Genomic DNA, 24,439 nt, shown 5'->3' on the forward strand with positions numbered 1-24,439 from the left:
CAGTCTGATGAAGAGAAGGCATCGCTGTCTCACTTAGCCCTGCACCAAGTCCCCTGCAGGCTGCGTTGTCCCCGCCGCCGGCATGGCCCGTGGCTCAGCAGTTCAGCCCTGCACTAATTAAGCTGTGCAGCACAGCAGGGTGTGTGTTCCTTGGCCATCACAGCCCCCCTTGGACACACTGCAGAGAAAAGGCTGAAGCTTTGCAATGTTAGCCTTCCAAGAACTGTTTTAATTGCCCAGTAATGCACACCCTGGGGTCTTGTAATGTGCTTCTAATATGGACCATTTAAAATATGAATACTCCAAAACAATTACCAGGGCTTTGGTGCTCTGCTGAATATATCCTTCCACTCTGAAAAGTAATCCATGACAAAGGAATAGGATCAAAGCAAGGATACCAGTGCTTTCTGAAATGTGTCAGGGTCTCCTTGGGCAGCAGGACATACCACTCTTTCCTGTAGTGCAACTTTATTCTTTCAGGATTAAAAGTATTGCTAAATTGAGACTCCAGATGGTTCAGACCTACCTAATCTCCCTCTCATCAGCCCTAGCACAATTTTTTTTATTTGAGATACTGTCTAAAGACTTTGCCAGGAATAGTGAGAGAGGAGAAACCACAGAGTATGTCAAGCTATAAGAGATTTTGGATAGAAGTGTCAGAGAAGCAAGGAACATTTCCTATGATCTGTCATTCTTTAGTAAATAATTTCTGGGCAGGATTAGAGGTCATTTTTTTACTTGCTTATTTACAAGGAGTGAAAATAAGTTCTTCTTACAAAGGAATATGGCTCAGCTAATTTTAACTTCTAATATTTCTTTTTACATTCTTTACCAAATTTCATTAGGGCTTGTTACAATTGTCATGCTAGGAGAGTTATTTTTTGTCTGTCTGTCAGTATTCAGAATCAGCAAAAGGAGTTGCATTGAAACCGCTGAAAATAACAAAATAGAAATCAAACATTGGGAATTTGTGATCTACTGCTGAACGTTTAAGAAAGTCAAAGGCATTTGGTAACGGGCAGTTGATTCCAGTTGGAGCTGTATGCAATATTAACTCTACAAAGAGTTACTGAAAGCCAACAGTGGTAACTCATGAATTCCAGGAGTGGATGTATAATTCACAGTATGATACTATGCACTGTAATGACATTATGTGCCATTACTTAAGATAATATCATATATTAAATTCCGATTGTGAAATGAAGTTCAGTTGCTGTACTGCAATCAAAGATCTATAAATGACCTGTTGATGAAACTTCATAAGGTAATGTATTAAATCTGTGTATATTCTCTGAAACTCAAATTAGACAACTTGTGCAAAAACCTCCTACTGGAAAATGAAAAATGAGAATTTACAGTAAGTACCAGTTTATGCCCCTAATTAAACACAAATGCTGTTATTGGAGTCACTGACTGTGATGGAATTAGGGCAGGAATGAATTTAGTCTGGAGTGACAGTTCCTTTTGGAGGAAGGAAAGATGTTTTAAAGTAGCAGCATTTACTTCAAGGAATCAGCACTGCTGACTGGTGTGCAAGGATTTGTGCCCCTTGTGATTTTGGGAAGGGCTAAGGAAGTTTTCTGCAAAAAGTCTTGTCTTTTTCCAGTGTCTAGAGGCAAGAACAAGAGGCATCAAAGGCAGCAAGAGGTGATCAAACCAAGGTTTTGCTCCCTCTTACACAACAGTAATCCAGAAATCCTAGGTTTGAGACAGCAGAGCTGGCTTAGCATGTATTTCAGTCTCCAGTAAGGATGAGCAGCTTTCACCAGTCCTGAAGTTTAAAGACAACATTATTATACTGCGTCTGTTGCTACAGGACCAGGCCAGCTCTGTTCATCTTTCATCTGCTGTTTCATTAGGTGTTCTCATGTAGGACAGACTCACTTGAAGCCTCCAAAAGCAGCAGCAGTGATGCCTAGCTACCCTGCTGTTTATTACTGTCCCTAGATGAATTGACCCGGGGGGATGCACTGCTGTATTCTGTACTGAGCATCAGGGTCCTGAAATTTCTCTTTTTCACTTACAGCACTAGAGTTGGGCCATGACTGTAGGGCAAAGGAGCACTGCTGGGGAGAACCTTTTCATGATGTGCCTCTTCTTTTAGCCATAGGAAATACCTTCTACCTGAGACCTCATGAGATTTGCTGTGTATTTGATGCCAGTAATTATTTGACCCAAGTTACTGCAGGCAGTGCAACCAGAACTTCTCCCCTTTGCTCCCTGTTTCCAGAAACTTTCTTTTGAAAACAAGTTTCATTCCTGGTAGGGGAACAGTCTCGAACAGAGCCTTTCACCTCTGGGTCACAAGCTAAAATCTGGCCCTGCTTGGTAGTGACCAAAAATCATTACCAGCTGACGGCTACTTGGTGAAATGAGCTGGTGAGCTTAATTCTGGTTCCTAATGGACACAACTCAGTAAACACAGCCACAACTGGCACTAACTGGCATTCTCAGCTGAGAGACCGTGAACTGAATTGAGAATGAAATAGAACCTTCCTCTTTGTCCACTGGCTGGGTTTAGTAAGCATTATGAACAGACATTTTATACCACCATCATTTCACAGGCTGGTTTTACTCAAAATGGATTTTTGAAACTTTGCAGTTTTCATGCAGCATGATTCAGCCCAGCCTGATGGGCCATCTCAGTATAATTTGGTTTATCTTATGGTTCCCCTCAGTAGAGGCTGAGCTGTCTGATGCTACCTCCCAGTACGAATGGAGAATCTGATGTCATATCTCAGTATGAATGGAACCGTCTGATGTCACCTCAGTGCTAACAGGATGTTTTATAATATGTCATTTAAGGCTGGAGGGGAAATCTAATCCATTCACTATACTACACTACAATAGAACATAATACAGTATAATGTGTAGGTTAACTTAGGAACCCTCAGGCAGATTTTGGATAGACGGATGAATGGATGGATAGATACACTTATACAAAGTATACATACATTATATCACTCTATTGATTTTTAAAAAGTTCCTGGTCTGCTTGGCTATAATGAGATTTTTGAACTTTGTGTTGCGATCAATGAGGGGAATATTATTGGCCTGGAGAATTGATATACCCGCTCTGTGTAGCTTGTTCTGCTCCTGGACTGCCCCTGCCCCCAAGGTGTATGATTCCATCAGACACTTAACCTCTTTTACAGTGTCATCAGGCTAAAAGGAATCTAATAGTGACACGGGACTTGTGCTCAGCACTCTGGCACTATTGCTTTCCTGTCACAAATAATTTATAGCTTTCTATTTCCATCTCTTTGCCTGCACCCCATCCCGTCTTTCTGTTTCTCTGGGCTAGGGGAAATCAATAAACTCACACAACCAGAGTGGCACTTCAGGGGGCTTTAGGGGGAATGTGAGAGAAGAGAAAAGAAAAAAACAAAACAGAAAAGAAGAAAAAAGTTATATTATTTGCACTAGCTCAGACTTCTCAGACCAGCTCCTTAGCTAGCGCAAACCAGCATGTCCTTAGAATCTGGCCCTGAGGTCCTTTAGACACCTTCTGTATAGGACCTCGGCAGCTACAGATCAGGGCCCTCAGTACCACTGACCTATATTGGGTGAGAATCTGAACCTCCAGCCCCAGCTAGAACCTTGATATTTCCTGCCTTCAGCTACTGCTCAGGTTTCATCATGTGTGTATTGGAGTTTCCTAAAATGCTGAGGTGATATGGTCTGAAATACCTTTCTTTTCCTAAGAAAGTTTCACTCTCAGGAGTTGTGCTTTTCCAAAAATGCGCTCTCAATGTCTCTGCCTATTTTCATCCATGCTATACTTCCCACTGGCTACACATTTACTCTTTGAAGTTTTTGCCGACTTACTCTTTAGAAAAGATCTAGGAAAGCTCTCTGGCAGGCAGCAAGAATGTATTATTTTGCTTTCACTTCCTGGAGACATTTTTGGGAAGAAGTTAAAGTGAATACAATGTAGGACTGAGAGTTCCAGAAACTCAGGCTGAAGAGCATCTGCAGCCTTCACCCTAACTGGAGGGGCTCATTTTAATCTCAGAAAGGAATTTGGTCTCCAACAGGTCATGGCTTATCTGCCAAGTTCCTTGGTGAGACAGTCGATCTGAGTCACTGATACCCAGCATCTGCCAGTAGGCAGGGACACTCCCAGTCAAGCGCTAGGTGCTAGTGATTTTCCTTTGTAAATCCAGCAGGGTCTCTATTAGCTGCAAAGACTGCCTTGTGATCATGGTGGCAGATCAGTTCACAAATGATATTTCAGTTGCTAACACACAGGACATTCCAACTTGTTCACTGAGCATCATAGTTATCCAGTGACTATCCAAGTTTGGGGAAAAGATGGCACAGCAGAGCAAGGGGAATTCTCTGGGAACTGGATCATTAGAGCAGCAGAATCAGGACCTCAAGAAGCAAATGAAGCCACTCTGCTGCTCCCAGACCCCAGACCTGGCCTTCAGGTTCTGATAGCTGGGATCATGGGTATACAAAAGCACAGAGAAGTTGCAGTTGAGTTCTGAACATGTTTTGCTCTTTTCCAGGATCATCAGAACCAAAGTTCAGCAACCTTTTCACCCAACACCAGATGGGAGTGGAACAGGTGTAACTGCACCAGGACATACTATTGGTAAGAAGACTGGCATGAGGGGTGGTGACAGGACAAGTGGAAATGAGGATGAAGCTTAGTTGAGGGATCAGTGTCTGACAAGCAGATGCTAAGCAGACTAAAAGGGAGGAGGGGGTAGGGAGAAAGAAACCTCAGTGGAAATCAGAGGTTTCTGTTCTTCAGTTTCCTCATTGCATTGCAGAGAAGGGAATCATAGCAGAAAAAAACATCTCAAGGTAGGGGTTTGCCCAAAGTGATTCTGCCTTAACATCCATTTCACATTCATGCTCTCTCCTTTGTCCCCCTAGAGAAAAGTATTTAATGCTATCCTGTCTAAGCACCAGCCTTCACTTTTTGTCTCCTTCTTACTCTGACTCTCTTTTCCCCTCTCTCTCCCAATTTCTCTTCTCTCTGTTTTCTGGAACTAGTCAGTTTCTTAGAGATAGTAATACACAGCGCAGGGTAAGATATTCCTGATGCCTCACAACATTGTTCTAGCTCTGCAGTCAGGTATCCCATGGGTGTATTTTACTGTGAAAATGCATTTTTCTGATGGGTGAGACGGGTTTATCAAAATGAGCAGAAGATGGAGGGTGCAGTAATGTGACCAAGTGTCTCCTAGACTGTTGTGTTTAAGGTACTGTGCTACATGTGCGATAAGGTACTTTTCACTGATATCTCTGCGGGTTGTACAGTCTGCTGCTGCTAGCATAGCTTTACCCAGTAAAAATTCAGAGCAGGAAAAAAATGTGCAGTATTCTGGTATATTGTGAAATGCAGTGTCTTATTCATGGCTTAAGACACTGTATTAGGTACTGTTTGTTACTGAAAAGCAGCTGCTATACAAGGATTTACTTGAAGGTTCTGGTCTACATGGGAAAGAGCTGGCAGAGCTGTATACAAACTGTGTTCAGGAAATTAATGGGCCAGTATGGAAGAGCATTTCTAGATGCCCTTTTAATCTGGGTTTGCTCACTGGACTGGCAATCACTGACCACAACAGATGGAGTTGGCAGATATTATTCCTTCTTGGAAAAGTAGTGAAATGTCTAGGGAATGCATTGACTGAGCTGGCACAGTGATTGTGAGTGCTTCTTTTGGAGTCTCCCATTGCTCTGGGATGTACTGGGAAGTGTGGGTCTAGTGTTGACAGGTTCTGCTCCATCCTGGAAGGCTTGTATTGGAGGCATTGGTTGCTTCAGAGCAGTGTTTTATGAGCTGAGTGATGCGTGACGGACTATAAGAGATCTGGGATATTCTCCCCATCTCTGGGACAGAATGGGCATGCCTACTGGATGCATAGGTCTACTTGTCTATACTCTAAAGCCTTGATTATCACAAAGTGATCATTTCTAATCTGGATGGCTTGTCATTTCTGACATACTGGGAACTCATGAGCAATCTTGGACAGCCCTGAGTGGCAGGAGGAGTCTGCCTGTTTGACATTGGTCAGTGCAAAAGGAAGACACTAGATTTTTATTAATCTAGGTTGGAGTATGTATCATCAACTCACCTTGGTTCTAGTAGGGAACTGAATTTATTGGCTTATCACTGAAGTGCTTCTAACCTATGCTAACAAGGTAATTTTTCAATGAGTGTTTTGGGTGGACTTGTAAGAGGCTAGTCAGGCTAAGGCAGAACATGTGCACTCTTGGTGGAAAGATGCTAAGAGGCAATGATCTGTCAAAATACAGATGGACTAGGAAGTCACTAGAGAAGGTGGCCTATTCAGCATGGCACTTCTTTACCATGGCATGCACTGGGAAGCCTGCTCTGAACTGGGATATAACAACAAGGTTTAGCTTCTTGATGAAATGCACTTTCTTGTTAATAATGGCCCTGTAGTGGAAGGCTGTGGAGCTACCATTTAGGAATAGACTGGCAAAGCTGGGATGCAGCAACATTAGTGGTTGAGCGAGTAAGTATAAGTCATTCAGTGTGAGGGACTGGGAGTCTGCTTAGTGCCCAGGCTTTCCTCTGAGACTGGTGGCATGCATAGCTTCCAGTAGGAGGATCCCCAAGTCCTATGCTGGTCTCCTCATGGCCCTTTTTCCCTTTTCCTTTTGTCCAGTGCCCAGCACAGCATCCCCTCCTGTCTCCAGTGCCTCCAATGATCCAGTGGGCTCTTACTCCATTAACGGGATCCTGGGGATTCCTCGGTCGAATGGCGAGAAGAGGAAACGTGATGAAGGTAGGGGGAGGGGAGAAGCTCATCCTCCCTTTTATATTCTTTGTCCCTATGTACAGGCTCCAATTTCAGGCCAAGGTTTGCAGCTGTTCCCGGGGCTAGATCAGTTTTAGCAACAGAGACCAGTTCCCCACCACTGCCCTGCTGGCTTGGAATGCTCTTCTTCCGAGGCCCTTTCATGACAGGCTGCATCTCCAGACATCTGCTCAGCAGGCAGAGAGCCGTCTCCATTGCTGGAGCTGATCCCAAGTTCATTCACTGCTGGAAATGGCTGGAACTGAACTCCCCAGGTGCCAGCAGGGGCCCGGACTTTGAACTGTGGGTAAACATGGTTTCCCCAACTCACTTGTTTTCAAACAAAATGCCATCTCAGTGAAGCACCAGCAATGTGGGAGTTATCTTTCATACCCCTTGCAAACAAGTTACTTCCCTGACATGTGCCATGAGCTACGTTAGCTGGTGATCATATGGGCCCAGTTTTCAATGGACAGCATCTACCACAGCAGAACTGCCATGCTTGCAAGTCTCTGAAAGCAGAACAAGAGGTCTTCTGAGTACTGTGGTCCTAAGGTTGTTATCTAACCTTTCCTTCAGGACTCTAAGGAATTGGGATTAAGCTATCTCCTTTTCCTTCCTACTTGCTGGGAAGATCTCAGGGTAAAGTGAATCCTGAAATGGGCCAAAAGCTGGAGCCTCAGGTCTAGATAGACTGAATCAGAACGGGTGGGTAAGGTCTTGGTGCTCTTATGGTGGCTTTGTAAACTTTATTTTCTTAAATCTTGCTCTTTTAATTTGATGCACTAAAATGTTGAGGACCAGGAGGTGAACTTTGCTAAAAGTAGTGCCTGATCAGGTTGTTCAGCTCAGCCCTGCCTTTAGTATGTTGTTTTCCACTGATGCCTGTTGCATGTGATGACCTCTTAGCAGTACAGGTGGCTCAATGTGTTGCAGGTTACCTCAAGGCTGTGTGGTGCAAGAGAACGTGAGGGTTCTCTGTGATATGTGGTGAGAAGAGAAAGCTGTCTTGAGAGAGATGTTGCATTTTGGGGTTTTGCTAGTAATTTTCCCAGCATTGGTTCTGGTGAGGTTCACATCTGTAAGTTTCTGATCCAAATAAACACAATAATCCCAAGAAAAAAAGGAATTCATCATGACCCCTTTCTGCCTCATAGAGGCAAGCACCCAACCCAGCTCCTACTAAGACAAATTGGAGGCTTTTTACTGATGTCATTGGAAATTGGATCGGGCCCCAGAGGAAGATCCATTTCCCAGCTAGATGGCAGTAGGGCCCAGCTAAGAGAAAAGTGTAGCAATGGAAGGGCTTGAGTGAATGCCTCAAAGCCAAAAAAAGTCAGGAATAAGAGACTGCAAACATTGCAAACCCCTCCAGCATTTTCCATCATTAGATATACAGGAAATAGTAACACTACAAACTGAGTACCAAGTTTCTTTAAAGGTTACATAAATCTCTCGGCAGTTACTTTGGATTTTTGTAAACCCCTGTTCTCATAGTACCCAGAGTAGTGATCACCAGTTCTCAACATGGTGCCTCTATATCTCGTTTTGAGTGTAAACTGTTCAATCTGGTTTTAGCAGCTATTCTTTCCAAATACCTGGAAAGATCATCCCACTTCCGATGCAGTCACACAGTTACATCCAGACTCAGAAGCTAAGCTTTTTTGGAGCCGTACAATTAAACACAGAAACAACTAAACAGCAATCTAAGATTGTGACACTTCAGAATGATATATTGACAATAAGAACAACATTCTGTGTCTGCCCTTAATTCATCCCAGATTTGATTAATGAAGGGCAAACAACACTGTGCAACTCCCTGCTATTGGCCAAGAGCCCACATTTCCCACTAAGAATCAAAAAGGTATTAGACAATTCTGGAGATGTTGTCTGTCTTTAGGTCTGAGCATTTTAGGTGGCAGCTACTTAACACAGATGCAACTACCTCAGAGAACAGCCTTTGTCTTGTCATCATGCTCCTGTCCCAGAGAAACCTCACATGGGACACCCCGCCAGCTGCTGAACACCCCTGCCAAGAGTTGAGTTATCCGGGCTCATGCTGGCCTTAAGAAATTCTAAAAGACATCATCACTTTGCAGGTTGTGTTCTGAGGCTAGAAGGATCCAAGGGGAGGTTTTGCACAGCCAGTGACTTGCACTTACTCCTAGGCAATCTCTCCTGTAGCTCTGAGGGCTCTGATTATTCCTAGCTCAGGTGGGGATTAGGAAAGCTAGGCAAGAAATTCAGTGCAGTAATTTCTTTCATGCTCACATTGGATGCATGCACCTTCTCAGTGTTTCCCAGAGATTCTCAGCTTGATTTTTTTGCAGTTTCTTAACTGCAGGGTTTATTCCCAAGTTGAAAAGGCCTTTTGAGCTCCCAATGCACATCTCCTTTCCCAGCATCTTGGGGGTGGCTCTTCACTATAGGAGGCAGAAGAAGTGACACTGGTCTCTCTTTCTGCTCTGTTGGACCAGCTCTGCTGCAGATTCCTCTGTAAGGAACACAGTTCAGCAGAAAAGGGAGAAGTACCAAGCTGCTCCTGAATCCCTGGTTCTGTAAACCTTGTTAGCGACCTCTGCAATGGCTGTGGGGAGAAAGACATGGGAGAAAGACAGAGGAGCCTCTATCTGAGCACACCCCCTCCCCCAGGTCCTCCTTGCTGCAGCTGGTGCCTACATTAGACAGTAGCACAGATGATTAAGAAGAGGAGAGATAATTATGTGTCAAGATGATGTAGCAGAACTCCCGAGTTGGACAGAAGGAGCCAGACAAATGCATGAGGTGGGCTCAGCGATGGACGCTGACAGCCAGGTGTGTTCCTCACAGGGAGTTGGAGGGAAGAGGGGTTATCCCAACCTACCAAATGTTCTGGTTGCTACTACAAGGGTGACCTGGGAAGACTATGGCACTGAGAGAGAGGTAGCAGGGAGGTAGCTCTGAGTGTCTACTAGTCACAACAAGGAACTGTTAGATCACAAGTCTTTCATCAAAACGCAGTGTGTCTTCCTCTGGTGAGTGCTTACAAAGGATCATCGGGATTTGCCCCATTAAGACCATGTATTCGTTTTCTTTCAGTTTTTTACTTCAATGACAGATTAGATAAAACAGAAAGTTGGTCACCTAAGATTTTTAAAATAATTTAGCTGAAAAACTTCACTACCACTTGTGTAGCAGAGTGTGTGCCATTTCTTGAAGTCTACGGGCACAGCCAATGCTGCTGTAATTTCACTCTGACCTTCCCCACCACTTAACCCACCATCTTCCAGAGGCAGAAGTGGCCCTGCAGCATGTAATGACTTTCCCAAGACCAGCGAGGATCTTGCAGTATTAAGCTGCAGCTGGAAACAGGAATTCCTGGTTCTTCACAATCCTAATGTTGTACTAAGCTGGGATGGCAGGCCAAGCTCAGCAGGGTCACTGTCAGACTAAGGAACAGCAATCAGATGACCAGAAGGATAAAGGGGAAAAGTAATATGCAAATATTTCTGTTCTTCCATAACCCCCTGATTGACAGCTAAAAGGATGAGAATTGGGGTGACCCAGAGGCACTGACAAAAAAATTCTTATTACTCGTACTGTACCCTTGAGCACTGCATAAAGAGAGCAATGGAGAGATAGGGAAAAAGGGAAGGAAGGATAAGTAGATGGATGGATGGATAGACAGATAATTAGATAATATGAAAACAGTGTTTGAAACTGTTCCCTGCATACCACAGCATCTCCAGCTGAGTGAAACTTCTGAGATCTTTACAAAACCGGTCTTATCAGAAATAGCTCTTTCTCTTCATAGCAGGCTAGAGACATTTTCTGTAGACCCAAATTCTCATTTGGGATTCATGTTCCAGCAAGGCTGGTGCTGTAACAATCTCAGTATTATTAATCTTGGTCCCTGACAATATCTGCAGTATTTGACAGCATTACTGGCAATAATAACTGCTGTGCCAACAATGGCAGAGATAATATCCCCCAGTATTATCAGCATTAGCAAGGATCATATCTGTAGTCTGTTATTGGCGGGAGCAGACGTAATGTGTCCAGTATTATTAGTATCAGTAGTAATAAAACCCACAGGCTTGTTACTATGATCAGTGCTAATATAAGCAGTAGGTTTGTGGGAGAGGAAGGGACGGAGTGATTTGTACTGTGAATGGCAATAATACTCAGGCTGTTTGCAGTAAAGGAATCCCCAGCGGAGATGGGGGAGCAAAGCGGAGAAGGTAGAAGTTCCTCTGTTTTTTTCTTCACCTGTCATTTTGATGATTGGAGTGATTTATATCAAAGCAAGTGATGCAGGGCTGTGTCAGTGCAGGGGAACAATAAAGGGTCACCCACATCTTAGCAGATCTTGGTGGTGTTTTCCAAAGAGTGTTAGCTGCATCAGTGCAGGTGGGTCACCGTACTTTTGAAAATGCAGTTGAGCTATGCAAAAGAGGGTACTGCCTACTAGCAGATGGAGCATTTGCCCTGTTAGTCTTGTAGCTGCAAGATGGGCAGCATCACTGTTCTTCTTTTTGGTGCTGCACACATAATTTTCTGTCATTACCACGACACCCTCTACTGAGAAGCACTGCTTTTGCTACAGGCGGTTTTCTCTTCCCTCAGTCCAAATGGGAGGATTCTGATTGCAGGGCAGGGTTTTTTACACTATTCAGCCTGGGGATTTTCCTACCTGGTCATGATCTCATTTTCCTGCTGGGAAAGTAGGGATGCTTGCTTCAGGTAGAGTGTGAGGCAGGGGGATTGGCAACAGTCCCAGTCCAAAAAGTTGGTTTTTTAAATACTGACCCAGGACATAGACTGTCCCGAAGAAAATTTTGACCTCAATTGTTTAAGTGGCAAGTAGCACAAAGAGGAGAGATGTATAATGTGTTTAAGAAGGTCTGAGTTTTTGAGCAGATATACAGCAGCTGAGTCTTCCACTGCAAGTAAGATCCCATTTGTGTTGTTCAGAGTGGCAATGATAGTGTAGTTTGGGAGACGTGGTTGTGAAATTGCAGGTGACTTTGTATCAGTGGCACCAATATGTTTGCAGGCAGTGTGGCTGTGGTAATCGTTTTGTAACTTTAGCACTGTAGGTTGTGGGTTTGTGACACTAATGATGAGATTACCTGTATTACTATTACACTCTTCATAGAGGTGGCTGTGAATTATTTCTGGTGGTATGTCTGCATCATTGCATGCAGTACGGTTGTTACAATGCAGTAATTGTTGGCACCCTGCTGCAGGCTGCACTGTCATTAAAATTCATATAATTGTTACTGTAGCTGATGTAACATGTTGACTGACAACAGACTGTCACCTGGCCATGAAAGTGAAGTCAAAGTGGCTGTGTCACTGCAGCACCGTGTTGAGAATCATATGTTTTCATGAAGTATGACCACCTTGTTCCACGCATTCTGGAGTTGTTTCAGGACATATAGCTTGCTTATGCTGTCGTCTGCAGTGTGATGATGCTTTACCAGTGCTGTAGCTGAACTAGTGCAGAGAGGTCTAGCCCTTAACTATTCTGTAGGGAAATACATTTGTTTTCCTATGCTGCCTGCATGCGTTTGCAAAGAGTATGTGTGAATCATTCCACTTGACTCTATCGTGGCACTTGATGTATCTTGATCTCTGGGCACATTAGGTGTATTTCTGTTCTTCCAAAACTGCTGTGTTGACAACAAGGGTATGTGGTGTGGCTACATTGTTTTGTGCTATGATTTCCTGTCAACGTAGCTAATGTGTTTGCATTATTCTATGCGATTACTTTATTGCAGGTCAGAAATAGTTTTAATGACACTGGAGACACAAGCAGTTAGATTGCCTCAGGTGCTAACCCCATATTCCAACTATCACACAGTTACAGGGTGTGCACTCAGTTTCTGGCTACGCACATGGAGTGAGCAGTTTCTTCAGTGTTTACCACTCTGACAGTGTCTTTATCCTGCTTTCCCTGGGACTGTGTTATTTCATGCAGTGTGGCTGAGTTATCAGCTTGCAGCAACAGGGAATCACTGCAAGCAGCAGTGGTCATGCCAGACATCCAGGCTCGTTGTGTCTATACACACAAGTGTCAATAACACTCCCTTCCATTCTAAATTGAAGAGGAAGTTTATTCTCAGCAGCCACCCACCTTTCCCTCCTGAGGGTCTTTGGATGGCAAGACTCAGGACATAAGAAAGGTGTCAGCTACTCATCCTGCACCTCTCTAAATAAACTGCAGGAGGATGGTCAGAGAAGGGAGAGTATGTGTGGAAAAAGAGAGGAGAGGGAAATGGAATGAATAAGCAGCACAGCACTGTCAGAAATGTGGGCTGCTGCACCATGAATCTGGAGGTCAGTCTGTAAGTAAGAGAGACAGTATATATGCGTGTGTGTGTGTTTGTGCGTGTGGTTTGGGGTATGCATTGCTCAGGAGGACTTCAGGTAAGGGAGAGTTAAAAGCTTACATCATAGAAAGCAATTTGGACAGAATGCTCTGCTTCTAAAGCTTATAGGGCTGCTTAGTTTGTCAGGGTTTGGTACTATCTGAAGACAAGCTGGTCTGGCTTCAGCTATATTTGTGTGCGTCTCTGATTGTGCATTTGTGTTTGTATTTCTGTGTTAGGATTACTGGTTTCTACTTACTGTGCTTATGTACTGGGGTGAGTGACAGGTTGGACCCGTATTTTTGTGCATGCCTATGGAGACATGGAAAATGTGTATGTTAAGCTGTGTATACCGTGGATCATATGGATTTCTGGGCGTATGCAGCTCAGCATTAGTGCTATGTATTTCTATGAATGCCAGGTATTTGTATTCACATTTTCAACATATATGTGAATGTTTTATATTTGTATGTATATTCTGTGTGTATGTATTTTTACATACTTGGAGTATCACTGTATCTTTGTGGTTGCTAGATATATGTAGCCTGTTAGTGCTGTGCACTTCTGTATATAGTTTGTACAGATGTGTATTTGCATTGGGGTTATATATTTGTGTGTATGTTGCATATATATCAGTTGGGTTTGCCTGTGTGAAGGCTGTTTATTTATGTAAATAGTTTGTATTTGTTTCCATTATTTAATTTTGTATATATGAATTTAAGGAAATTCCTTTGAGTTCCAGGTGTTTGTTTAGTTAGCATATGTACATTTTTGTAAGTTGTTTATTCAGAAATTACAAATTTAATTGACATGCGCCTGCATTAGTACCTCCTTGTGTCCCAGTTTTCATTTTTGTGTGTTTAAATACTATTGGCTGCATTTTGCGAGTCTTATTTACCTGTAGAGCTTTTCTTTAAATTTATTTGTGTGAGTGCTGTGAATGTGTGCTTGTCTGTTTATTTATGAGTATTCAGTACATGGTTAGATCTTTTTGACTAATTCCTGGGAGGGGTTGTTGCAGCTAATGTGCCAGCAGGAGTCAGAGCTACAACTCCTCCCAGTCTCTCTGCCTGCTCCATGTCTCCACCTGTGCAGGGGCTGCCTCCTAGCTTTGTTGGTGCCTCTCTCTCTCTGGATCTTCTTGCTCACTCTAGATGAACTGTGCACTGGTTCTGCCTGCATTCAGGGAACTGACTGTTACTGTTTTTTCATGGATGAAAAGAGTAAAGGAGCCAGAGGGAACATGGTACCTGGATCCACGAGGATCCTAGATTAATGCACAGTGGACAACAGAATAAACTGCAAAAGGGATCAGGAATAGCTTATAATGTGCAGGCAAATGGTGTTTTTAGAGAGTTGTTGGTGATGTGGCAATGGGATATGAGACTGGTTTGAGAGTGGAGCTGGGTAGCATGAGAGTGGGAGATTGGGATGACACTGTTTTGGGGCCAGGTGTCATGGCCAATGAGACATAAAGGCAATCCTGCTATGGAATCCAGGTGACATGGCACTGAGGCACAAGAGGGATCAACATGACATGCCAATGACCCAGACTGATCTGTCAAAACAGGGAGGACTGGGAAAACTTCAAGAATCCATTGAGTAAGGCAAAGGAGAACAGGAGGAGCAGGGTGAAGAAGACCTGAAGCAACTCAGTGGACCTGGACAGTGGCTGTAGGAACCAGGTCACCTACAGTGTGTGACATGCAGTGTCTCCATGAGAAGATCAGTTGCATACTTGTGTGAAGGGTTGGGTCAGTCTGTTAGTAGTTTGCATCACAGTGATGGAGAGCGGGGATAACACAGTCATGAAATGATGGACATATCCTATGACTGTAGCCTTGGCCATAGGGACTCTATGGGCAGCGGCACTATTCCCAGTTGCTGGAAAAACAAAGAACCTAACAGGCAGTAAAACAAAAACAAAGGAGACTTGGAAGCACCTGACAGCCCTAATTCATCACAGCCCAAGATTTTTTTTTCCTCCTCATGTTCCCATTATATTTGTTTGTAAAAGTGGAAATCAATTTTGAAGGTAATTTTCTGGAAAGAATGGAAGGGAGGTGGGAGGGCCGGATAAGGCAGAGATGGCAAGAGGAAAAAAAAATTTAGGCCAGGCACAGCCCAGGGGCAGCTCTTGGCAAGGTGAAAGAAAATTGCATATTCAATCTCCATCCATGAATCTCCCTTGCTGCTGCCCGCCTCCTGCTCGAAAACAATGAAGGCTTTCTCCCCTACGCTGCACAACGCCTGAGTATCAGTGCTCACTTTAACTTCAGGGTCATTAATTCACCTGATTATTGCAGGAGAGGAGAGGGTTGCAGAGGCATCCATTCTAAAGAGCCCTCCCTTAGCTCATCCTTTGATTAGTTTGGGGTGGGGGGAGTTGAGATAACGTGTTGTCTTTGACTCAGTTTAAAATGGGAGGGGTTGAAGTGGAGATGGAAGGAGGTAGAGGTGGAAAGGGAAAGATGTGGCCCGGCTCACTGCGGAAGGGAAGATCAGAAAGCAGTCATTTTTGCATCCCTCTGCTGAGGTGTTATTGCAAATTAAAAGTAGCATATTCCACTCCGTAGCTATCTTTCAGGGAGGGGAGGGGCATGGGTATATGTAGGCATGGGGATGGGGGGGATCTTATCATTGCTTCTTCAGCAGCCCAGTGTAGTGTCACCCTGTGAGGTGACATTTGAATTTACAATTCCGCTGAGAAAAGCCATTAATTCACAAATTAACATTTCTCCCTCTCTCTCTCTCTAGCTCTCTCTCTCTCCCTCTATCTCACATGGATGTGCAAGCAATTGAAAAGACAAAGGAAATAGCCTTAAGGAACAGACTTTACTGCTACTCTGTCTGTGCAGAGATTGCTACTACTGCTTCTAGATAGATAAACCAATTACCTGAGCTACTCTGTTCACGGCAGCCTGCTATTACCTCCTTTTGTAGAGCTGACTCCATTGCTGGATTACACTGTGTGTATCTCATTAATGTAAAGCAGCACGACACTGGGCACTGTCCGTGACCCTTCTTGCCAGAGCTCTGTATTGGAAGAGGTAGCTGGGACAGAAGTCAAAAGCAGAGGTGATGGTAGGCACAACATACTTCCTAATGCATAGGCACCAGGCCACATGGACAACTTGCTTAGCTTACCTGTGCTGAGCTTAGAGGAGATGGAGGCTTCTCTTTTACAGAGGAGATTGCATGACTCCATCTCTTAGTGAGCACTGAGGGTGCTGCACAAGAGGCCTCATGTGTTGGCACCAGGTATGGGCAGCCCCCTGTAACTCCATTCTTAGCACTACACTGAGTTTTCTCCAGGTGTAGAAATATTAGGCAGATGCAGAGGTGTGAGTACAAAAACTACATATACATAGCTGTAGCAGATGTGACTGCACCCAGGAGCTAACTGACTCACAGAAGTATAGGATAAACCTCAGAATAAGAAGTGGAAAATATGCACTCTATTTTATGGACTTAGAGGGCCAGATTTCTCTGTAGTGTAACCCCACTCAAAGCCAGTCAGTGATGCCTGTGGAGATGTTCTTGTCAAAGACAAACACCAGACACTACTTCTACACAAACTCCAGTCCTCTTCTGATTCTATTTTGTTTGGGGAAAAATGTCCTAGCAATGTCATTTATATAAAGACTCACATGTTAAGTTTTGCTGACTGTGCATTCTACCTATACAGAATTGGACAGAGTCACAACCAACAGTTTTTTCACCCCATACGGGTTTGATAGGCTCTGTTCAAGCCATTCTCCTAACTTTCATGAAAGGCAGAAGCTTGTATGGGGCAGTTCTCCAAGTAAAAGAAGAACATATCAGAACTGCTGCTTCTGGAAGCCCAGTCTCCACATGCTCAGCACATGGAACATGTGCTCTTCTTTGACATTGCCTTGGCTTCTTAAATCTTCCTAAAAACGTATCCTCTTAACTAGAGCATCTGCCTCTCTGACATTCGCTGTGCCCCACACAGTGCACAGCACATGGCTGGGGAGCCGCATCCCGCAGCCAGCGCTGGAAGACAGATCACAAGCAGCGGAGGAATCGGCAGGCAGTGCCAGTAATTCAAACCATCCTGACCGTTCAGTGAACCCGAACCTGCTGACCTTGACAGCACTAGACAGCAGCGGCCTCAGGAATCCCAACCTTTAGAGAGAAGTCGAGAGAAGACGGCTCCTGCGCTCTCTCTCTCTCTCTCTCTTGTTCTCTCTCTCTCTCTCTCTCCCCATCTCCCTCTCTTTCCAAACACATCCCAGCAGCCAAGGGGGTCCAACAGTCAATTCCCAGTGCACCGATTAGCTCCTAATTTGGCTATCTCTGCACTCTCAAGTCTACATCAATGTACTGTTAAGCATCGCTTGCTGTTCATAGATGGAAATCGTTTCTATAGAAGGGTGTCTTGTGCTAAAGGAAAACACTAAGCACCTTCTCCTCAGTCAGGACCAGAGAGAAACCCCTCCTCCCAAAATAGTGGCTGCTGCTATTTGGAAGGAAAACAGAAGCTCTTTGCCTCCCTAAGTGATGGCATCAGATCCTCCAGCCTTGTTTCACTGGATCCCTGAGTGAAGCAATGAGATCTCACCAAGTGATTAGCCTGGGAGAATCTTGGTTGAATAGCTGAGAAGCAGGGAGGTGACTAGAGTGGAGAGGAGAAATAAAAAACAGTGTGCTTGATTTTGCCAAAAGAACTTGCATTACAGAAAAATGCAGTTTGTGAACATTCTACGACCCTTTCTGGGAATACTGGAATTCTTCCAGTTACCTCTATGGCTGCCAAGCAAGACCTGAATAGAGCAGCATTTTAGGTTGGCCTGCAGAGGCTAGGCTAAACTCTAAGGTCTTGCATATGGAGGACAACTCACTGAACAGTAGATGGCCTGAAAGATATGGTTACAGACACCTATCTAGTGAGACAGAGCAGACATGCCTATCTGTCCACTGTCTGTCTCCATCTATAATTCTTTGAAGGTGATTTTTCCATGCATCTATCAGATTAAAATAAAGGGCACTTTGAATAGCTGTCAAATGCAATTCATGCCCTTTTTAGGGCCCTTTAATATGTCAGAATTTTGTCAAGGGGACTAAAAATAAGGTGTACATCCACATTTCTCCTTTGCTTTTCTTTATCCAAGCATCCTACTGCTTACATTCTGTCAAGTTCAAGGTACAAAGTCCTCTTCCCACACAGGTCAAAAGATACAGGAAAACATACAGCAGCACATTGCCAGAACAGGAGCTAGGTGATGGATATCACTGTTTCCATTTGGCTGTGGAGTAGGTCAGGATTTCTTTCTCTCACTGGCTCTGTCTTTTTTTTGGAGCTTAGAGGTGTTACTCTGCTTTTAAGCCACAACAGGTTTATAGGCATCTGATTAAAACCTAATGAGGTGGTTATTGTGTATGAATTGTCCATCAAGTCTTGAGTGCCTTCTAGTCCTCTCTTAGGTACTTTAGATAAGGCTGTTACAAAGGACAAGTAAAGGTCCATGCTTGGTGTCCAAAGGACATGTTGTTTTTTCACTTTGGCTTTTGGTATCCAGTATTGGAAGAGGCAGGCCTTGAACAGAAGAGTTGACCTTGCAAGCAGATCAGAACTATCCTAGAGTTTGGGACAACTTTATTAGATCCTAGCCAATTTAAAAAAACGCCTCACTAGCTAATCCTCAAAAATACTTAGGGCCCTCCTTTAGGGACTGCCTCTTTCAATTTGGAAAATATCTCTGACACACATCTTATAGAGGTCCTAACAATATAGGCTCTTTCGTATCCCAATAAGGGCCTTTATATGAGCTCATGCAGAAAGATTCCAAATTACTCTACTAATGATTTACAGTTATTATAGGAATAAGCATTCAAGAAAAAGAGTTTGCACGGTGACAGTTCAAGCAGATTGCAGCATATTGCAGGCCTGTAGCTCTTTCATTGCATGGCATTTTGCAATTACCCATCTTGTATAATACATTGTTTATTAGCCTTCCCATTCTGAAGATCTCATTTACTACTGAAATGTGGCTGACTCTCAGGTGGACCATGGCAGATGTTGAACAATACAGAGCATCGACAGTGAAATTTTGCTGTGCCATGTCCAAATGAAACCACAGGAGAATTAAGATATGCTGTGGGTAATCACTCAGGCTGGATTTTGTTCAGGACAGCCAGGTTAATGTCTGCACTCTTGCAAAAAGTGCCATGGGAATTTTAATGACTCTGAGTGATTGGAGCCTTTGTTTTATGACATGTCAAAAATGGCACCTCTAGAAACACTCTGCTTGAGCACTGGTTTAGTGCTGACTCAGAAGAGCTTCCAATAACATGATTCACTAGCATCTGGCTCGGGGGAGGCACCTGTGTGTTTGAGGCAAAAGTGTATATGAGGGGGAGATAAGGTGGAATGAAAGGAAGGGAGACTCTAAAGCAAAGGCAATTGAAGGAAAGGAGGTATTAAAAGGCATGTTCACGGGGGACCATGCCAATGGTATCCAGCAGGCTTCATGAAGAGGAATTAATATTTTCTAGACTGTGCATTATATGTGCCCATGGCCTGATCTAGATCTGCTGAGCTGTAGTGTGGGTGGCATTTGGGTTGCCAGTGTGCTCCACTGAAATCTCAGAGATCTCCCAGAAACTGGGAGATGGGGCTGGATGGGGACAGCCCAGCTCCGTGCTGCCTCCCTTGCCCCTAGCAGGCCTGATAGCAGTGTTGATTTGCATGTCAGGCAAAGCACTGGTTGAGTAAAAAAAAAAACCCTCTGAGTGTGGCGGTGTCAGCGCTCGCTGTTGTTCGACAGTGTAAAATTAAATTAATAAAGCCCCCAACACAGGAAAACATAACAGGAAATTAATGGCCTTTACTGTCGCTCTGATGCAGTCATTTGCAACCCTGCTTTCCGCACCAAAGACTTCATAAATGCAAGCAGTTTCTCTAAACAAGCATAGTTAGGGCTGCATGTGATGTAATTTTTTGTGTTGCTTCTGTCCTTTGGAGCTAACAAAAGCCACCCTTTTTATGTGCTCACCAAGGGGAATCCTGTCAAGAAGTAGCTCCCCAACAAATGGGCTTAGGAAGATGAGAGGAAGGAGCTAAGTCATGCCAATGATTCTAAGAACATCTTCTGCCCTGGCAGAAGGAACAGCACAGCTCCTGGCGCCCTGGTTTCCTGTGGCAGCAGCACTCCCTGAGGGCTCTGCACTGTAGACACTACAACAGCATAAATCAGGATAACCCTTCTGATAACCTTCAGGATGTGTAAATCAGTATAACCACTAAATGCACTTCAGACTGAGACTTAGAGATTTACACTAACTAGAGGATCTGGCCTGCCGTGTGATAGAGCAGCTTGCTACTCTGCCAGCATAAACAAAGCAAGTGTATTGGGTCCTGCAGGCAGCTGCATTTCTATCTGCCTAACAGTCAAGCCTTATAGCGCTAGTAAAAGACATTAGACCCACACTCTGTCCCTCATTACAACGGTATAAGTCCCCAGTGCCTCTTCTGAGGTAAGGAAATTGTGGATTTGCAACAACCTGACTGAGAACAGAATATGTCCACTCCCCTCCAGCATACCCAAAGGTCACAAAGCTGCAGTGACTGTTCACATAGAAGCCACCAGCTTTGACTACCTAGGCTCATCTACCTGACTACCTCATGCCTCATCTGCACTCGTATACATGCTGCAGTACGTCTTGTATACACATCTGAGGCAACTGCTTGCAGCCTAACAGCCAGAAAGGCCTTTACAGGTATATTCAGTAAGGCTGGATGGGCTAATTATTACTATCTAATGCACTAATCTAAGTCTGTACAGACTTAGTTTCCCAGATGCTCTGGGCCAAATTTGCAATCATATACTTAGATGCTGCAGTAAATACACATGATTTTCATGCACACACACACATTTAAATGCACATTTGCATGCTCCTGTGATAATCCAAGACAGATCTGAGTACACACTTCATTACACGTTTGCACACACAATTCATTTCATTTACATTTTCATTGAGCATTGCCATTTTGCTCATGTAAGCCCTGCATTAAAGCTGCATTGCCCATCCCTGCTGTGTCTGAGGTGCTCTGCCATATGCAACCCCTGTGTTAAAAGCACTGCAGCCCCCAGCTGTCATGTCCTGGCACACATCTCGCTCTTCCTTGGTCGGGCACGCTCACTTCCCTGCATGAGCAGCCTTCATTGCTCACCAGTTTCTCAGCTGAGGTATACCCTCATTTCAAATCACAAAATCTCTTTGTTTCTGAGCCTTTCTGCTCTGAGACTGAGCATCTAAGTAATGAATACCCACAGCTTATGTGTTGCTGGCACGCTTAAATTACACAGAGACACGTGGACCAGCACAATATCATCAGTTTGCATAGATTCAGGCTTGTGGATTCCCTTGAGGCAAGTGGACACAGGAATCCAAACAACAGCAGAGTTCATAAAGGCTGATAAACTTTCTTGAGGTGAAAATCCTCCAGCACTCATCTCCCTATTTCTGCAGGATACTGTACATAACCTGAACTTGTACCATACCTTCTTTCACTATCACAGCGTAGACCCCTGATAACATTCCTTCTCCATGCACTGCTGGACCTTGCCAGCCCCTTCCATGATCTGTCATCTTAATCCTGCACTCACTTGGGATACTTTCCTCCTGAATTTGAGGTTCATCTTTCTCCCCACCACTTCAGTTATCACAATCAAAGTCCTGACAATTCTTGCAGTACTACTGCGTGCTGAAATACAGAACTGATCCATCTACAGATAGTGCCTTCTTTCATGCTGCCTAAAAGGCTGCAAAAATTCTTCTGGAAGGGAATGTAAACCAACTTTTACAGCCTGCCTTTTCCAAACCCCACTGAGTAGGGCAAGAAGACTAGTCCAGTGAAAAGATCACAGGATTAGAGCTGCCAGTCCTTGCCCTTGTCACTGCTGTGGGGAGTACAGTATTAGTTGAATAATCATTGAGGATGCCAATGGAGTCTCTAGAAACATCGCGACAGCCAGACTGGATCAGTCTGTGCAGACCAGGACAGCAGTATCAGACACTTCTGATCACATGAAAAAGTGTGATCTTCTCCCTCAGCCAAGGTCTTCGTCCCTGGCCTTTCCCTTGTCTGGGGGTCATCTCAGATACTGATGCAGGAGCTCTGCTATTCTCAGCAGGAGGTTGATGCCACGGTTTAAAGCCCAGGTCTGATAGCTCCTTCCTGGACCCACACCTAGTGCAGCGTGAAGGTCTGTGCAGGGCTGGCTGCTGTGAATGACAAGCGCTGGCTATCGATCGCGTTCTGAACTCGGCCCAGCCGATAGAAGGTAATTAATGACTCCATTTGCCTCAGTACCGAGGAGAACAATTGAGTTTGAAACTGCAACAACTGGCAGTGCAGGGAAAGGCCCCCTGGGACGTCCAGGAAAGCTGCCTGACAGGCGCGGGCTTCGTGGGGACCCAGGAACACATCAGAGGGGGAAAAAGAGAAGGGAAATTGGATAAAGGGAAAGAGCAGTCTTAACACAAAGAGTGACTTGGGAAAGGGCAGTGCGTGTGGCCACGAGTGCCGGGAGAGTGGGACAGCGATGCTCGGGGTTAAGCACCCCAGCGGGGACAGTGACAAGAGCAGGCTGTGGGAGAGGACAGGGTCACCTCACTGGCACTGGTGCAGAGGGGTGGCATTTCAGCAGCCAGCTCAGCACTGCTATGTTAGACAGGTGTGTTTCCCTTGGAGGCTTTGACAATTAGATGGGTTCTGCTGTGTCACATGGCTGGCAGTTCTCATGCCAGTCACATTTGCTTTTATTATGACTGTGATTTTTATTGGTAGTGCTGTGAGGCCCCAGCTGAGACTGGGGCTCCATGAGGCAGCAGGCAGACACATCACGGGGTCGGTAGTAGCCCCTGCCCCAAAAGAGAACATTATCTCCATGCTTGTGTGCCATTGCACAGCTTCGCATGACCCTCCTACATATTTCTGTGCCACAAAGGTCTTCTTATATCAGCAGTAATTCTGAATTATTTGCTGAGATGGCCCCGTCCCACTGAGCAAGAGTGCTCTCTGTCACCTGTAGCCAGCAAAGTAACTGTATTATACTACTTTGTGCTACTTGTACCTGGTGGTGTCTTTGTGGCTTCCAGACCTCAGAACATCTCTTTATTTTGGAGCTATTTAATGGGCATATTCCCCATGTCAGCTGTAGTCAAGGTTGTTCCCGTGTCTTCCAGCACAGCATTTCCTTGTTATCTGTCAGGATACTTCCGTGACACCCGTGGAGCATTTTTGTGTCTTGTGTCAAAGGTTTACACTGCTCGTCGGCTCTGCACGCTCCCTCGGCAGCGCACATAGAGGAGAGATGTTTCCTGTCACGTGTGCAAGGCCAGCCCTGATCACACTGACAGCAACTCTGTACTCTTGTAAGGGACACAGTGACCAAGGCCATGGTTCACCTCTCAAGCTGTTTGTTAAGATCCTTCTGATTTAAGAGAGAGGTGTTTCTGTGTCACAGTACCACAGAGTTTTCCTTCCCAGTAAAAAGGGAACTGGGAAAGGTGATGGCTTCTCAATGGTACAGCTAGTGCAGTTACCTAGGCGGCATCCCCAGACTCATCCTGCAGCGGAACCCTTCCTTCTCTACAGCACCCATTCCAAGAGCTGCTTTCTTGGCAAATCCCCATCCCTTAAGTTTTTACTCCTAGCACTGTTTTTCATCAGGTGAAGCGACTGTTCCTCACCACAGTGCCATTCCTCAAGGGATCTTCTAGTCTTTCCCAACTCAAATTTTCCTCATGAGGCCTCCCTTTGCTCTCACTCACAGGCCTTTGATGTACTCCATCTCTTCCCTGCAGTCCTCTCTGATTCTTACTGCCATGTTTGCTCATATTCACACAATTGTCAGCTCTCATACTTTGTGTATTACAGAATTTGAGGCATCTCCTAATAGTCCAGCTCACAGAGTCATACACTTAGATGAGAATTGCAGCTTTGATCTAAAGCCAGAGATAAGTCTCTGTCCCTTACAGTTTCAGGAAAAAAAAACATAAACACACCCTTTATAGGCTTTGACACCAGAAAAGAAACACAGAGTATTTATAGTCCTTTGGGTTTGAAGAAAATATAATGATCTGTGACTGTGATTGTCTCAGTGTTAGCAACAGAAGATATATAAATCTGTCTTTCAGGATCATCTCTGTGAAACTTTCTCCACTTCATAAGTAAAATCCATATGCACATCTCAAATTATTGCTCTATGAAATCTGGGATTTGTGTGCCCTACAATTATTCAGTCCAATACTACGGCAAGCTGTTTAGACGAG

General features: G+C 44.5%; 1 protein-coding gene across 4 annotated transcripts in view; it reads left to right on the forward strand.

Annotated features, from left to right (window-relative positions):
- The window catches only part of PAX2 (paired box 2), a 97,194-nt gene that overhangs the window by 38,553 nt on the left and 34,202 nt on the right, over nucleotides 1-24,439 (forward strand). For all 4 annotated transcript variants that reach the window (XM_069864293.1, XM_069864294.1, XM_069864290.1 and 1 more), the window contains 2 exons: nucleotides 4,515-4,600; nucleotides 6,651-6,770. In XM_069864293.1, the coding sequence (XP_069720394.1) occupies nucleotides 4,515-4,600; nucleotides 6,651-6,770 (206 nt within the window). The remainder of the gene's footprint in view (nucleotides 1-4,514; nucleotides 4,601-6,650; nucleotides 6,771-24,439) is intronic.

This window comes from Phaenicophaeus curvirostris, chromosome 9 (assembly GCF_032191515.1).
Source record: "Phaenicophaeus curvirostris isolate KB17595 chromosome 9, BPBGC_Pcur_1.0, whole genome shotgun sequence".
Taxonomy (NCBI): Eukaryota; Metazoa; Chordata; class Aves; order Cuculiformes; family Cuculidae; genus Phaenicophaeus; species Phaenicophaeus curvirostris.